This window comes from Mus musculus, chromosome 18 (assembly GCF_000001635.26).
Source record: "Mus musculus strain C57BL/6J chromosome 18, GRCm38.p6 C57BL/6J".
NCBI lineage: Eukaryota > Metazoa > Chordata > Mammalia > Rodentia > Muridae > Mus > Mus musculus.
In genome coordinates, this window is record NC_000084.6 from 20,312,910 (window position 1) to 20,329,039 (window position 16,130).

At 37.7% G+C, this 16,130-nt stretch overlaps 1 protein-coding gene across 1 annotated transcript in view; it reads left to right on the top strand.

Annotated features, from left to right (window-relative positions):
- Dsg1a (desmoglein 1 alpha) overlaps nt 1–16,130 on the top strand; it is a 32,481-nt gene that overhangs the window by 2,037 nt on the left and 14,314 nt on the right. The window contains exons 2-8 of the mRNA NM_010079.2: nt 7,386–7,421; nt 8,015–8,146; nt 9,288–9,443; nt 11,035–11,179; nt 13,712–13,878; nt 15,328–15,462; nt 15,754–15,939. Of these exons, the coding sequence (NP_034209.2) occupies nt 7,386–7,421; nt 8,015–8,146; nt 9,288–9,443; nt 11,035–11,179; nt 13,712–13,878; nt 15,328–15,462; nt 15,754–15,939 (957 nt within the window). The remainder of the gene's footprint in view (nt 1–7,385; nt 7,422–8,014; nt 8,147–9,287; nt 9,444–11,034; nt 11,180–13,711; nt 13,879–15,327; nt 15,463–15,753; nt 15,940–16,130) is intronic.

Below are 16,130 nucleotides of genomic sequence, written 5' to 3' on the forward strand. Positions count from 1 at the left end.
ATCTTTATTTCTGTTTTCACTTGTGTGTGCGTATGGGTGAGTCTGTGAGTGTATGCCACAGGTGTGTGGGTGCCCTGGAGAGGGAGTTACAGGTGCGGATGAATCAAGGATTATGGATGCTGGGAACTGAATTCAGTCTCTGCAAGAGCAATGCATGTTCTTTACCACCAAACCTTCTCACCAGCCCATCTTTAGAAACATTTGTGTAACAACTTAAAATAGTGTGTTTCCAGGTTAATTCAACTTTTTAGTAAAATGTTTCGCTTTTGAAGGCTTTGAGGATCCTATTTTCACTGCTGATTTTAGCAGATAATTTTGCAATCCCAGCCTTCCACCCCTAGCTTCACTGAGTGTATTTGTCTTTAGAAAACTGGAAAAGGGGAAAATAACTTGAAGTCTATATTCATCACTGTTAAAAGTCAATAAATAAAAATTCATGCTAGGAATATATTTGATAAATGCCAGTATATTTTATATGTGAAAGCTGGCAATATTTTCATATAAAGCTTTATAGAGAGCTGGACAACTATGTTGGTGATATATTTCATGACCTGCTCAGCACATGTGGAAGTGCATGCTTTAAGCTTTCCCTAAATAAGTAAGTTAGGTCAGAGAGACTGCAGTGGAAAAATTGTTCCTAAGGGACCAAGGTTGCTGCATAAACTTTCTACTGATTCAGACATCTGCCTGAATAGATGGTAGCTCATATCTGTTACAGCACTAGAAACTGAAGGCATGAACTGACTCTTGCTCCTCCTCTTCTTCATCCCCTTCTTCCTCTTCTTCCTCTGCATCCATCCTTCTCTTATCAATCATCGGTCTCTCATTTATAAACCTGTCTATCCATCTTCCATGCTCTATGTCTCATCTCTCATCTGCCTATCATCTATCTTCTATCATCTGTCTATCATCTTTTTAACCCTCTAACTTTCTATCTATGTTTCTATCATAATGTATGGAAGCAATATTATGATTTTTCTTGCCAGAGAACAGTGCTACCTGTACAACAAAAAAGAACACCTCTGCTGATTGTTGTGACAATTATGAAGGGAATGCCACAGCCTCTATGAGTAAGAAAACAGTAGGATCTGATAATTCTAGTGATTACTGAAAATTTCACTTTTAAAGTTGCCAGGTCAGATTAATCTGCTAAACATGAGGACAACTTTGAAGACAACTTTTTTCTATACAGGAAACTTCTACAGGTTAAGCTCAAAGAATATTCAGTATGGGGAATACATTCTTTTATCTGTTAACAAAAATAATGCTAGTCATAGTTTTGGGTTTTGTTTGATTTGAGATTTTTGATTCAGGGACTTCCTTTACAGCTCAGCCTAGCCTGCACTCAGTAGGTAGCTCATTCCGGTCTTAAACATGTCCTCCTGTCTCAGCCTCCTCTACACTTCAGTTATATGCATGCACCACTAGATTAGACTCTAGTCTACACTTTTTGTGAGATTTTTATGAGATTACTATTTCATTCAATTAAAAACAAAATTTCTAAATGCCCAACAAACTAACCCCACAATGTGAACATGATTGAACTTTTTAAGAATACAAGCAGGAGTTAAAATAGTACTCATTTATAATATAGTTTATTAAATTATTTGATCCAGATGTTGAAAGTTCCTTATTTGTGTTAATTGACACCAAAAGTAAGAAAAGTACTGAAGAGCTGCTATAGTCCAAACAGAAGACAATCCAGCAGGGAACTCGATGCTTGTCTGCACATATATTAGATTGCAGAGGGTAGCATTGCAGGAATTGGTGTTTCTAATCCCCTCTGGTTAGTGAAACACAAACTTTAGTTACACAGGATCATCTCCACAAATGTGCTGTTTGCAAAGCTTTTTTAATTTACTGACAATTTAGGAGTAGTGTCTTCCTTCCACTTTATACAAATAGAGAGAACAACACCATCACCGGGCAAGTGGGGCTGTTCCAGTCTGAAAAATATGCATTTCTTCGTTTTTCTTGATATACATTTCAAATGCTATCATTTGAAAGAAAAAAAAAGCATTTCAATGGCAAGAAAAACTAAAGCATGAATATGGTAGGGATGAATCAAGATGAACCTGACACTCTGTCCCTATGCACATCACGAGCTTTCTGATACTTCTCTGTTCTGCATTCAGGAAGGACTCAGTTGCTGAAAATCCTGGCACCTTAACAGACATTGCCTAGTGTACAGGGAGGAAGCATGTTCTGCTGGGCATTGTGGGTAAATTTCTTCTGCTCCTTCAGCTGAACTAACACCCTACAGGGTGCTGGGTCATGCCACTTGTACAAGTTATGCTTGGTATGCAAACTCTTGTAATGGTCTTAGATAGGTCCAACTTTTCTCATGCCAGTTGCTGGTGATCCATGCTCTTAATTGCTCTGTGAGTATGAGTACAGTCTTTTATACTTCTCTAATTAGAATCATATTCTTACTAATTAACAGCTGGTTGCAGCTTTTGAAACTCTTTAACTCTAAGCTATTTGAAGACAAGCCCCATGTCTGACTAACCTTTGTACAATTCACAGCTCTGTCATTGAATACAAGACTGCTGCACAGTGTCTCTTGGCCCAGAACAGTAACACCAAAAGGGAAATCCAGGATAGCTCAAGTTTCTTTCCCCACACATACTCCAAAAATATATGCTACCAAGGAAGCCAGTGTGGAAATAGTCATGTTGCCTTATCCCAACATTTTTTGATAAAGTGTTGCACCACCTGAAATTTCAACCTAAGCTTAGCAGAATGTTCAGGGTCTCAAGCCTCCTAAGGCTGTAAGTTTTTAATACAGTTCCTTTATGTTGTGGTGATCCACAAACATAAGATCATTTCATGTTACTTCATATCTATAATTTTCTACTGTTACAAATCTTAATCTAATATTCAGGGTATCTGATATGTGATCCCTGTGAAAGGGTTGTTTGACCCCCAGAAGGGTCATGACCTTTGACTGCGAAGGTTGAGAAGCAGTGCTTTAAAGCCACCATGATGTCTTAGACCCTTGTAGTACATGTTTGTCAAAGAAATGAACAAAGCATGGATAAATTGGAGAAATTATCCGAAGTGTGGCCAACCAAAAATCATAGCCTGTGTCAGACAAATCTAAAAGAAATATAAAACAGGGGTGTTTTGTTTTGCTGTTTATTTTGGGGGGTAGTTTGTTTTATAAAGGAACATTCTATTTTAGCCATTCTTGTCTAGCTTACACTTGTAAAGCACCTAATGGTTAACACAGACATTTATTCAACAAACTGCCACTTCCTCACTATTACTAATATAGAACATTTTCATCATTAAAAATTACCATCAAACCAAATTTCCATTGTTTCCAAATGAATAAAAACTTATTAAAATTCACTTTAAGTGGATAATCATACAAGTGCCATGAATTTGCATTCTGTGGCTTTTACATAAATGAACTTCAATTGGCTGTGGATGCAGGTGTGAAGGGAAGAGGTTTTTGAGATGAGTTATTTACTAATGTTATGCAACTTTTCGACTCCAAGAGAAATTAGTTTTCAGTGTTGGTGAGAAGAGACAGAAGCACAGACAGATAAGGGTTTCATGGGAGAAAGAGTAGAGCCTTGCAGAACACTTGACAGCCCATGTCTCTGGGGGAATTTGCACTTGCAGTCTGCATTGCAGAAATTACAGAATTATTTCTGAGTCCAAGCTACTCCATCCATCTCAGAATATTACCACTTAGGTCATTTAGAGCAAGTATTCTCTGACCTTTCTTTCCCAATAAATTTATCACAATCCACATCCTCCCTCTCTCTCTTTGCTTTTTCCAGCCTCTATCCCCTCCTGCTCTCTCTGTTAGGCCTCTTTTAAAAGTAAGCTTCTTTCTAATAAAAATCCCTTCTCAACTTTCAAACATAGTATCTCCCTTCTCCACAAAATTTTTCCTGATTCCCACACCTAATTCTACAATTCTGTCTTTCTCTTTTCTGTATTAAAATTCTTGGAAAAGAAATATTTTGTCTTCCAATTTCTCTTCATCCCTTGTCCTCTTTTTGTCTTGACATGCTAAAACCGTTCTCTGGAAGGACCCTAGAACTCCAGGATTTCCTCTAATTTCACACAGTCAGTTTTTTAGCATCATCTGACCTTTCATGTGGTCTTCTAACTCCCAGTCTTTGAAGTCTATGAGCCTTTTAACTTCCTCTGATCTGTATGGCAACCTTTCACTCCTGCCTTTCTGCCCTACACCCCCCCCCTTGCTCCCTTCTTTCTTCCTTCTCTTTCTCCCTCTCTCTTCCCCCTCTCTGCCCCTTCACAACCACTGACACACTCCATGCTTAGCTCTCCACACCCCACTTTCCAGTTACTCCCAGTTAAAGTTCCCTGTGCCATCCTCTGCCATAGGCTGTTTTATGCCGAAATTTCCATTTTACAAGTGTCCAATTCTCCCATGATTTCAGCAGCTCTACCCGAGTGTATGCAGCTCAGCGTTAGAAACCCAAACTAGGTTTCACTCAGTGGCTACATGTCCTTATCTGGCATCCCTCCAGCACCACCAACATTCTCCTGCCTCCAGTCCTTGCTCATGTTAGTTCCAGAGATCCTGCTTACTCTTTATCTCCCATCCCATCTGTTCTATAACCTTGTGGATCCTGTCAGTCCAGAATCTTTCCCTTGATCTTTCCCATTGGCTCCACTGCCTCTGCATCTGCTTAGCTCTTCCTCGCCTCTGCTTTGATTGGTGCTTAAGGCAGAACAGCATTTAGCCTGTAATTTCTAAGTCTTCCCATTGCTCCTACCAACTATCCTCAAAGTAAACTTTCAAACCTATAATTTTAGCATGCCTTTGCCATGACCATAATACTTCAGTATCCTTGTAGCACACAAGGAATGATCTTAGGACTGGAAAGACATTTGTGTGAGGTCTGACTACCCACATCTCAAATGAGATAAAGCTCTGAGAATAATGTAGAAATTAAACTGTGTGATTTAGGCTATTTTTATATAGAATTCATGTGTGTGTGGTGTGTGTGTGTGTGTGTGTGAGAGAGAGAGAGAGAGAGAGAGAGAGAGAGAGAGAGAGTCTTGTGTGTGTGTATGCCTGTGTGTGTAACTTCTAGACTACCTAATGAACTTTTTATGTCATTGTTTTGTCTGTTAAAGCCAAATACTTTTTGTATGAGCTTATTCTACATTCTGATAAAATGAGGAAAGAGGAGGAAGAGGAGGAGGAGGAGGAGGAGGAGGAGGAGGAGGAGGAGGAGAAGAAGAAGAAGAAGAAGAAGAAGAAGAAGAAGAAGAAGAAGAAGAAGAAGAAGAAGAAGAAGAAGAAGAAGAAGAAGAAGAAGTGGAGGAGGAGGAGGAGGGGAGGAGGAGGAGGAGGAGGAGGAGGAGAAGAAGAAGAAGAAGAAGAAGAAGAAGAAGAAGAAGAAGAAGAAGAAGAAGAAGAAGAAGAAGAAGAAGAAGAAGAAGAAGAAGAAGAAGAAGAAGAAGCTCACACCATGTTTTAAAAAGCAGACTAGGCAGTTTTTTAATTACCTATCCAATTGTGAATCTCATACTGTGGTGAAACCTTGGTCTTTTGCCAAAATTGCCTCTCATGGGAAAGAAGATGACCTAGCTTCATAAAGCTAGGCAGAGTTCTTAGTCATCTGGCCACTTACCCAAAGCTGCAGGAACAGGCACTTCACTCCGGGAAGATAAGTGCAATAACAGATAACCAATGAATAAACAGGGCTGTAGCTATGAAGAAATGACTTCCAAACAGACAGATAAAACAACTCTGCAACCCCATCACACCCAGAAGTACAAGTAAGAGTGTCCAAAATAACACAGATAGCAAGAACTCACTGGAATAAATGAGTTCTGCAGTCAAGCTAAACTCTATAAACAACAGTGCAGTTGTAGACCCTTACTAACAAGCCACATGGCTTCCATTGTGACCTTGTATCACTATTGTTGCTGCTGTTCTATCTACATACACGTTCCCACAGAGGCTGAAGAGACAGCCAGGTGGGAAAGAATAGCTCTGGTACTCATTCATGAGGAACTGAGATTGAATCCCCAGCATCCACATAAAAAGCTGAACATGATCCCACTGCCGTGGAGACAGGGACAGGAAAATTGCTGGAGCAGATTGGCCACCATCCTAACTCCAGGTTCATTGTGAGACCCTGTCTCAAGGGAACACAGCTGAGAGTTTTACAGTAAGACACTCATTGTCAATTTCTATTCTGTGCACATGTGCACAGGCATTCAGCTGAACACACATGAATTCATACATGAAACACAGAGAGAGAGAGACAGAGAAGAGAGAGAGAGAGAGAGAGAGAGAAACAAAAACCTCAATACGAGTAGTATGAGATTAAATCATTTTTAGTTCTCAAAGATATAAAATCAATTCTTGGTAATGTTTTACTTAATAATTCATTTGAGAAAATAGGCTGTCTTATACTTAACTATAAAATAACACATATTTAGACTAAACTATATGAGATTGCATTTTGCAATAAGTTGGTAGCCCTGCCTCAGTTTCTTCACCTGTGTAAAGGAGATAATAGTATAAGGGGCATCTGTGTTTGTAATGACAATAAATGTACAGATTTCACTGGCCACATTGTCTTGTACTTAATTTTCATCCAGTTAATGTTAAGAGTAATAATTACAATGACTGACATAATATTATGGATAATAATTGTCTTAGTGCTACTCATGTAGAGCATAAATACATGTTTGGTTGTTTAACTTTTCCATTTTGACAGTTTTTCAAAACATTTTCTTGGGAACTGAAATAGATATTTTCCTTAAGGATGAAAATAAAAACAACTGTAAAAAGCTAATGACTACATTTAAAAATAATTAATATTCATATTTTAATTGTACACTATATGTTTTGTGATCAGTGCTAAAGTCTGGTTATGAGCATAAATTTCAGCATTTCCTATCATGAAAAATTCAATTAGAAGTTGAACACCTCTTATTTGAAAATATGTTCGCAAAACCTAAGTGTACAGTCTCACATTAACTGACCCTCAGTGCAATACAAAATAATGAATGCAAAAACCATTTAAATTTTAAATATACCTTTTACCATGTCATAAACAAATATACAGACACATTACTTTGACATGTGGATATCAGTGTTTTTTAAAAAAAAAATAACTACAATTTTTAGATTAAAAACAACTTAATATATCTTGGTACTTCACCAAAAGTTATATGCAACATTTAAATCTGGAAATTAACTTAAGCAGAATTCTGCTAAATAACACATGTTTAAATGTAGAGAGAAATAGGTAAGCAATATGTATGCCATTAATTTACCCCACACCTGTATTGTTTGGTTTTATTTTTATTACATGTTTTTATTTATTGAGTAATATAGACTTTAAAACAAAGTTACCTACTGTGACTGCGTTTTACAGGTGGTGCTTGAAGTTAACAGTGAATTTCAAATCCAGGTAAGACTTGAAACCTATTTTTTCCAGACAGATTAACAAAAGCATGCTTATAATCCCAGCACTCCCAAGGCAGAAGTGTGAGGATTATGGATAAGAGGACAGTCTGGGCTACATAAAGCAACCCTGTCTCAAATCACATAATAAACCAAGAAAAGAAAAGAAAAAATGAGGAGAAAATGGGAAAGGGGAGAGGGGAGAGGGGAGAGGGGAGAGGGGAGAGGGGAGAGGGGAGAGGGGAGAGGGGAGAGGGGAGAGGGGAGAGGGGAGAGGGGAGAGGGGAGAGGGGAGAGGGGAGAGGGGAGAGGGGAGAGGGGAGAGGGGAGAGGGGAGAGGGGAGAGGGGAGAGGGGAGAGGGGAGCAGAGAGGGAGAGTTGACTTGGCCATGAGAGCAGGTCCTCAAGAAAACCCTCAATTCTTCTAAATACAAAATCACTGCAATGTGACAGTTGCAAATACTAAAATGATCAGATTTCCTAATTTTCCACTTAACTATCTATCTTCTCCTCCTGACATAATTACTCCTCCTCCAAAATCTCCAGTGAAATGACAATACTAAGTAATAGTTAACAGACATAATATTTTACCTATTTAAGGTAAGAGATCATAACGCCAAAAATGGTACCATCAAGTGGCATTCCATCAGAAGGCAGAAACGAGAATGGATCAAGTTTGCTGCAGCCTGTCGCGAAGGTGAAGACAACTCAAAGAGAAACCCAATTGCCAAAGTAAGTGAGAACCCAGAGCATGAGTCTGAACAGCACAATGGAGAGAACACAGTTCTGAAGAGTCCAGTTTTTCTGTGCTTTGAGAACACATAGTACTGAAAAGTTATGGCCTAAAGGCACCGCTTCATTCAAATTATAAAAACCAAAATTCCTAAAGGGATAAACTAAGAAAGTTGGGTACTTGGATAGAGCTCTTCACGTTGATTCATCTCATAAGCAAAAGTAGTGCACATGAACACTTGTTAGACTAGACTCCAAAACAAAAACATGATTTACAGGATTCAACATGCCCAGAGTATGTGCTCTTTCAGCTACATAACCTACAAGAAATTGATTTCTATTTGCCTGTATTTATAAACATCCAGAGCTTGCCTCATTTGTAACCTCAACTGCCTCTCATTTTCCCTATCTTCTTTTTTCATACACAAAAGCAGAAAACCAGGACCCTACTCTCTACATTCACACAGATTCACACCCACAGACATATAGGCACAGACGCAAAAACAACCATTTGTAGAGATACACTTGGCAACTTTCTTGTAAAATTTGCTTATATTCTTAAGGCATTTATTTTGAAGAAAAAGACAGACTTTAGCTCTTATTTAACCCTTTACTTGGTGGGTACTATCTTTCTCCTTCCCACTTTCTAAATTACAAGTTTCAAATAGCCTGTTTCTATAAAATCCATTTCAATATTTTCCTGAAACTATGTAGTTTAAAGTTATTTTTAATTTAAAGACCAACATTATGCAATAACTGCATTATGAAGGAATATTTAAGAAGGATAGCTCTAGACAAAGAGCTAGCATAGAGTACAAAATTAATAATAAAATAAAACTATCAATGTTTAATGATTATGATATTTATGAACAATGTATATAAAGACTTCTTAGGGTGACATCTGTTTCATTATTATTTGGTAGACATAGAAATGGAATTATCTTTTTACGTTGCTATTTATCATTAAAAATTCAACACTGACCATATATCTACTGTCCCAAATATGTTTTCCTGTTTTTAAAAACTCTAGGTGATGTCATAGACAGCACATTCAACAGTTCTTGAGGAAGACAGTTGTCATCTGGCATGTAGAAGTTCACATAATGACCCTTGTAACATCTTCACCTGTGTCTTTATACAGATTCATTCAGATTGTGCTGCAAATCAACCAGTGACATACCGCATCTCGGGAGTGGGAATTGACCAGCCACCTTATGGAATCTTCATTATTAATCAAAAAACTGGTGAAATCAATATAACATCCATTGTTGATCGTGAAGTCACCCCCTTTTTCATTGTAAGTGGACTTTGTGTCAATGTCTATATGCAGATAGAAATTATTCTTGGAAAAATCATAGACCATACCAGATTTGATTTCAAGAGTCTCAATACTGGACCTTCTGAGATCTTTCTTAATTCATTACCCCAATAGATGAGAAAATATTAATAGAGAAATGTTTCACTTATGTGTCAACAAAAATCCTAGTTTATATCAGCTCCATAACAAATTTGAATATTTGTGTGGAAGGATAAATCTTTAGCTTTTACTTGATCTTGAAAAGAGAAAAATCAGTGGAGATCGATACTTCCTTTTTCCATTAATTAACTCATTTACTTTGCATCCAAATCAGAGTTTCCTCACAGTCCCCACTTCCCCCGTGGTCCCCTACGGGTCTCCTTTTAAGTCCACTGCCAAGGGATGAACCTGGAGCTCCTGCAGTCCAATTGTTCCACGAGAACATAATTCATTATATTCAGGCTCTTCTGGGATCTAAATGGACTTCAGAAACTCACTCATTCTTACCTGGCTTGTCTCTCCCTGATATCCCTTCTAGAAACTGTCACACAACTTCAGCAGCCTCTCTTCTAACATGCCACCTCAGCTCTCTTTAAGAAACTAACCCCAAACCAAGCCATCTATCCTGATGACTCCCATGCATACACTGTCTTCTGGCTAAGAAACGTTCATCACTGGTCTAAAAGCAGGATCAACTTTCTGCTTTCCTAGAGCTATCCCTTGACATGTTGGCCACCCAGCTGTTACTTATCAATGGATGAGCCTTATTCTCTGCCTTATCTATTTCATTTTGTTCTCCTTATCGATTGTCTGCCTCCATTTCCATTGATCACATGGTTGACCTTTTCCATTAAAAGTATAAAATAAAATTAAAATAAACTTTGCACTGATCTTGTAGTCTCTTCTATTAAAATCAAAGATCCAAGGATGAAACTCGGGGATTAAGCATTAGTTGACTGCGTGAAAAGACACGTGTTTTATTCCCAGCCCTGAAAAAGGATCATATTAAAAGCTACCTTCAGATATTCCTTACTTTTTGCTGCCTTCATTCACACTGCACATCTGTCTTCCAAGAGTTACTTTAACTACTTAGGCTCCAAATCCAAATCTGTATTCTTGAATTCTTCCCTCTGCAGTGTCTTCCAACAAATTCACTAAGTCAGCAAATTAGTCAAATTTGGAACAGAACTTGGTGTTGTCACACAGACCTCTGTGAAATAATACACATTACGTGTCTTCACAATGGAAGCTGTAATGATAAAATAAATAGCTACATAGCTATCTCATCACTTAAGAATTCTACTTATTTTTTTCAAAGTGCTCCTCTGAGTCTCACTGACACTCTTTTCCTTGATTTCAATCATAGACTATGCCACATTCCTTTTATCTAACATACCAACCTGCTTTGAAACTTTCATTTTATGCTCTTGTTTGCCTTTTCTTCTTGGTGGTATATGTTGCTTGTATCAATAATTTAGTGGGAAATAATAAAACTATGTTTTACCTTAAGCCTGAGGTACCAAGGGTATGCCTCCGTTCTATAAAAGTTACAAACACATGCCTTGCCCCATATCTTTTCTTTCCTGTCTAGATCTACTGCCGAGCACTGAATGCACAAGGTCAAGACTTGGAGAATCCACTGGAGCTTAGAGTTAGAGTGATGGATATAAATGACAACCCTCCTGTGTTTTCAATGACTACATTTCTAGGACAAATAGAAGAAAATTCTAATGCAAGTGAGTCATGTGCACTATTAAAGAACCAATGAGTTAATGACTAAATTACTGTTGATATGCAACCGGGCTGAGCTGTGGTAAGGTAAACAGCAGCTGAGAGAAACTTTACAAAGCATCCAAAACCAACAACTCAGGGAAGAGTTGCAGTGTCATCCCAGTAGCACTTCCGAAGCAACAAGTGGGATTGAGACTCATGCCTCATGCCCTAGCTCCTTGTAGATAATTACACTACATCCCAACAGGATCTCCAAGTGCATACAGGCTCATAGATATGGGAATTTACTCCCTACCCAAATGTGTTTGAAAGGCCTTGCCCCATATTTTTTCTTTCCTGTCTAGATCTACTGCAGAGCACTGAATGCACAAGGTCAAGTCTTAGAAAATCCACTGGAGCTTAGAGTCAAAGTGATATATACAACTCATATATGTTATCAAAATTATTACTTTAAATTTATTTTTATACAGACATATGAAATATACCTCTTTATGGGAGTACATTATCCAATACAATATACAATAACCAAACAAGAATCAAGAGCATTCCCCTGTCATTATCCAGTAAGCCCTGAAGAATTCCATACTTTCCTTCTACATCATTTCAAAATATATCTCTATTCTGCTGTAGAAGAAATTAAAAAAGCTCATGCATAGTAACTTTGATCAAGGCTACACAAACCAAGACAGACAAAGAAAAACAAATATCATCTGTTCTCACTCCTTTCCAAGGCACACTTGCAGAGGGATGGGGTGAACAGTACGCAGTAGAAACTGGGGAGAAGATAAGTACTAGAAAGAGAACAAAGTTGACTATTTTAAGTCACTCAAAGATATCCAATCCAAGTAATCTGTTTTGATGCTTAGAACTTTTATCTTTTTTATTTGATATTTTCTTTATTTACATTTCACATGTTTTCCCCTTTCCAGGTCTCCCCTTCAGGAAACCCCCAATCTGATCCCTCTTCCCCCTGTCTCTAGGAGGGTGCTCCTCCCACCCATCCACCCACTCTCATCTTCTCACCCTGGCATTGCCCTACAATGGGGCATTGAACCCACTCAGGCCCAAGGGCTTAGAGCTTTTCTTAACCACAAACGAATGCCAACAAATCTTTGCTTCCCCTTTCCATTCAAGCTATAATGAATATAGTCATTCCTCTTTATCTGGTTTGGTTCTAGGACCTCTGAAGGTAAAGAGATCCATAAAGTTCATATCTTTTTACAAATGATGTCTTGTCTTTATAAACTCACATACATCTCTTCACAGATTTTTAATTATTTCTAGATGGCAATAATGCCCAATACAATGAAAATGTCATATAAATATTTATTATCCTGTAGCTCCTGACATGAAAAAGTCTTTAAGTACTCAGTCAGATGTACCGTAAGTCCTTTGAATTTTCTCATTCATTATGGGATGAATTGTGGGCATTAAACCTACAGCCACAGAGAGGGAATTTAAATGGTTCTCTTTGCTCAGGTTGCTAGTTTTACATCGTAAATGTGTTATAAATGTAAATCCATATAGCTCACCATAAATACTGGAAGCATTTCTCTCAAATGTTTCTAACTGGTGACACTAAAATTATATTCCACTGTAGCATTTTTTTAAATGACTCTAATAATCTCAGAGTAGAGTTGCTGCCCTGTGGCTTTCCGTACCTAAAAATTTAATTGCCAAATATTCACTAACCTAAGTGAGACAGTGCATACCATTGAATATGGTTTAAAAGATATGAAGCTAAGAAGGAGAGGTGAAAGAAGATAATACAGGGGAAAGAAGCAAAATTAGAAGGGATGGGATGTCCTGTATCACTAGAAAATTATGTTGGAAACAATTTACAGAGTAGAACACCATTCCAGGTGATAAATTAAAGTCAAAAGCTTTGCATGCCCACGAATGTCATTCATTAAACCTATATACTAGATTATGAAAGAAGATAAGGACAAGGCAGTGTGTGTGGTCAAACAAACATTGCCTACATTCTCTTAGTTAGACAGCACCTACTACAAGTTAATTCCAATCTAAATAACAATGATAGTTATTAAAAGCCCAAGATGAACAATATTTATGTAAAGTGCATTATTCATTATAAACATCAGTAATAATTCTAATTTGATATTAAATTCTTGTGTGAACTTTATAAATATGGTGTTATTCCTATTCTCATTTATAACTGTGGAAAGTAAGGACAAGATCTTATGACTAAAAATAAGGTTGAATGGAAGAGTTGAGAAAAACATTATTCACGTTTAAATGCTATTTAACTTAACCATAAGCATCTTGCTTAAAACAAGTTATGTTAGGAAAATAAATATTCAGAACAACAGACTTCCTTTTACCCTTCTGGAATGTCTAGGCACCTCTTTAACTGTGGTCTTTCTATTAGACCAATAGTAGAGAAAGGAGCTACTACATTGGTATATTGGTGTTGTACAAAGAGAAGAAAGTTAAATGCACACTGTGTGGACACAGAGCACATATAGGACTGCAATAATGTTCATTGTCCAATTCTGCCCACTGCCCTTGATTTCTAGACACACTGGTAATGAAACTCAATGCTACCGATGCCGATGAGCCAAATAACTTGAACTCAATGATAGCCTTCAAGATCATAAGACAGGAGCCTTCTGACTCACCAATGTTCATCATCAACAGGAAAACTGGAGAAATCAGAACAATGAATAACTTTCTAGACAGAGAGGTAATCCTTCATCTTCTCATGGATTTTTATTCAAAGGAACTGGCTCTAAAGTAATGGTACTTAAGAGAAAGAGAAACTAAAAGAATGTGTTCAAACACTGTATGTGTGGTCCTTTGCATGCTAGGGCATTCTTGTGAAAGTCAGAGGACAACTTCTAAGAGTTGTATGTCTCCTTGCATAAAGGGGGATATCTTTCAAGTTGTCAGGTTTATGGTAAGTGCGTTTAACTGCTCAGTCATCTCGACCACCCTATTTATACTAATAAATTAATTTAAAACATTTTACAAACAATATGTTTTGATCATATTCTTTCCCCTCTTCCAACTCCTCCCAGATCTTCCTCAATTTTCTTTCACCCAACTTCATTGTCTCTCCCCGCCTCCCCCATTTCCACTCAAAAGAAGTCAAAGATCAAAACAAATAAGATAAAAATTATTAAAATAAAATACTCTCCCCTCCCCCCCCCCTCTCTCTCTCACACACACACACACACACAAATAGGAGTTTGGTTAGTACTCCTGGACATGGGCCCTACCCTGGACTGTGACTGATATACGACATCCCACTGTTTTCTATTTTCCAGCAGGAATCACTTGCAAATAGCTTCTCAACTGGAGGTGGGATTATGAATCCACTTCTCCACAGGGCTGGAATTTTGTCTCATTTAAACTTATATAGGTCTGTGGATGATTTTAGGTTACATAAAGTATTTTATTGACTTATTTGAAAAACACCTTTGAAAAAAAAGTGTGCTTATATAGCCTTTACCTTTTCTCTAAGAGTATTTTATATAATTCAACAAAAATATATTAACATCAAAATAATTTTAGCAGTAAAGTTCCCTTAGAAAAGGAGTTAGAAGTGAAAGCCTTTCAAAACCACTGAGGATTCTGAGGACCATGAAGAGAAGTACGGAAGTTATATTCATAAATGGTAATTGTTATGTTTATGCACAAGTCTAAGGATGCTTCCATAGCTTTTACCAACGTCAAAAAGTGGAGTCACCACTGAATAGAATCAAAGTAGAAACATCATCAGTGACTCCATCCCTGCTTTCCACCTTCCACTAGACACCTCTGTATTGTCATAAATTCTCAGTGGCTTATGGCTCAGAGCATGTATCTTTAATGAACCATATCTTTCTCCTCTTAAATATTGTGGCCTGTTTCACCCTTTATACCCTTCTCCTCTCTCTGGGCACAGAATGAATAAGAAAAGAAGTCATTAACAAAACTTTCCCATCTTTGAGAGCATGCTGGGTAAGCATCGCTGGAAATGGATGCCACAAAACCCATACTGAGTGATGTGAGATCTGTGGATTTTCACCTTCAGTTTCCTTGTCTTCTATGGGGGGTTTATGTAGGCATTGAGCCAATGTTTGAAAAGACTTCTGCATAAGACACAGTGTCTATGCCTAGTGTGTGATTGCCCATAATGTGTCTTTTTCAGCAATATAGCCAGTATTCCCTTGTGGTGAGAGGCTCAGACCGGGACGGTGGAGCAGACGGCATGTCTGCAGAGAGCGAGTGCAGCATCACCATCCTGGATGTCAATGACAACATCCCATACTTGGAGCAGTCATCTGTAAGCAGTCCTTCTTAAGGATTAGATTCCATGACTCTACATTCCTTACATACCAGTTCTTATAGGAACTCATTCAGTGTGCAGGTGCACCTGCTGTATTTGCTATCTACAACACCAGAGTAGACACACACTTTCTCTTGAATTGCTTTCACAGTGGGAAAAGTGGATTTGAACAAAGTATGCAATTATAAGCAGGGATGTTGTTTCTGAATGGTTAACCATGAACATGATACAGACAGCCTGGTACAGGATCTCTCATTTGCTTTGCTGATACTTTGCCTCTTGTTCCAGTATGACATCACAATTGAAGAAAATGCACTTCACTCACAGCTAGTGCAGATCAGAGTCATTGATTTGGATGAAGAATTCTCAGACAACTGGAAGGCAATCATTTTCTTTATCTCTGGAAATGAGGGAAATTGGTTTGAAATAGAAATGAATGAAAGAACAAATGTAGGAACTCTGAAGGTTGTCAAGGTATGGTATAATTACCCTAAATCATTTGTTTTGCTGGTCTTTTCTATTTCACAACATCAAGTTAAAATGACATTAGCATTTTATAAATGAGTTTATGAAATAACAAAATTCACTGTTCTTTAAAATTATAAAAAGTAAAATCTTTAATATGAATGCACATGTTTATATAATCTCAGGATAATAAGCATTCA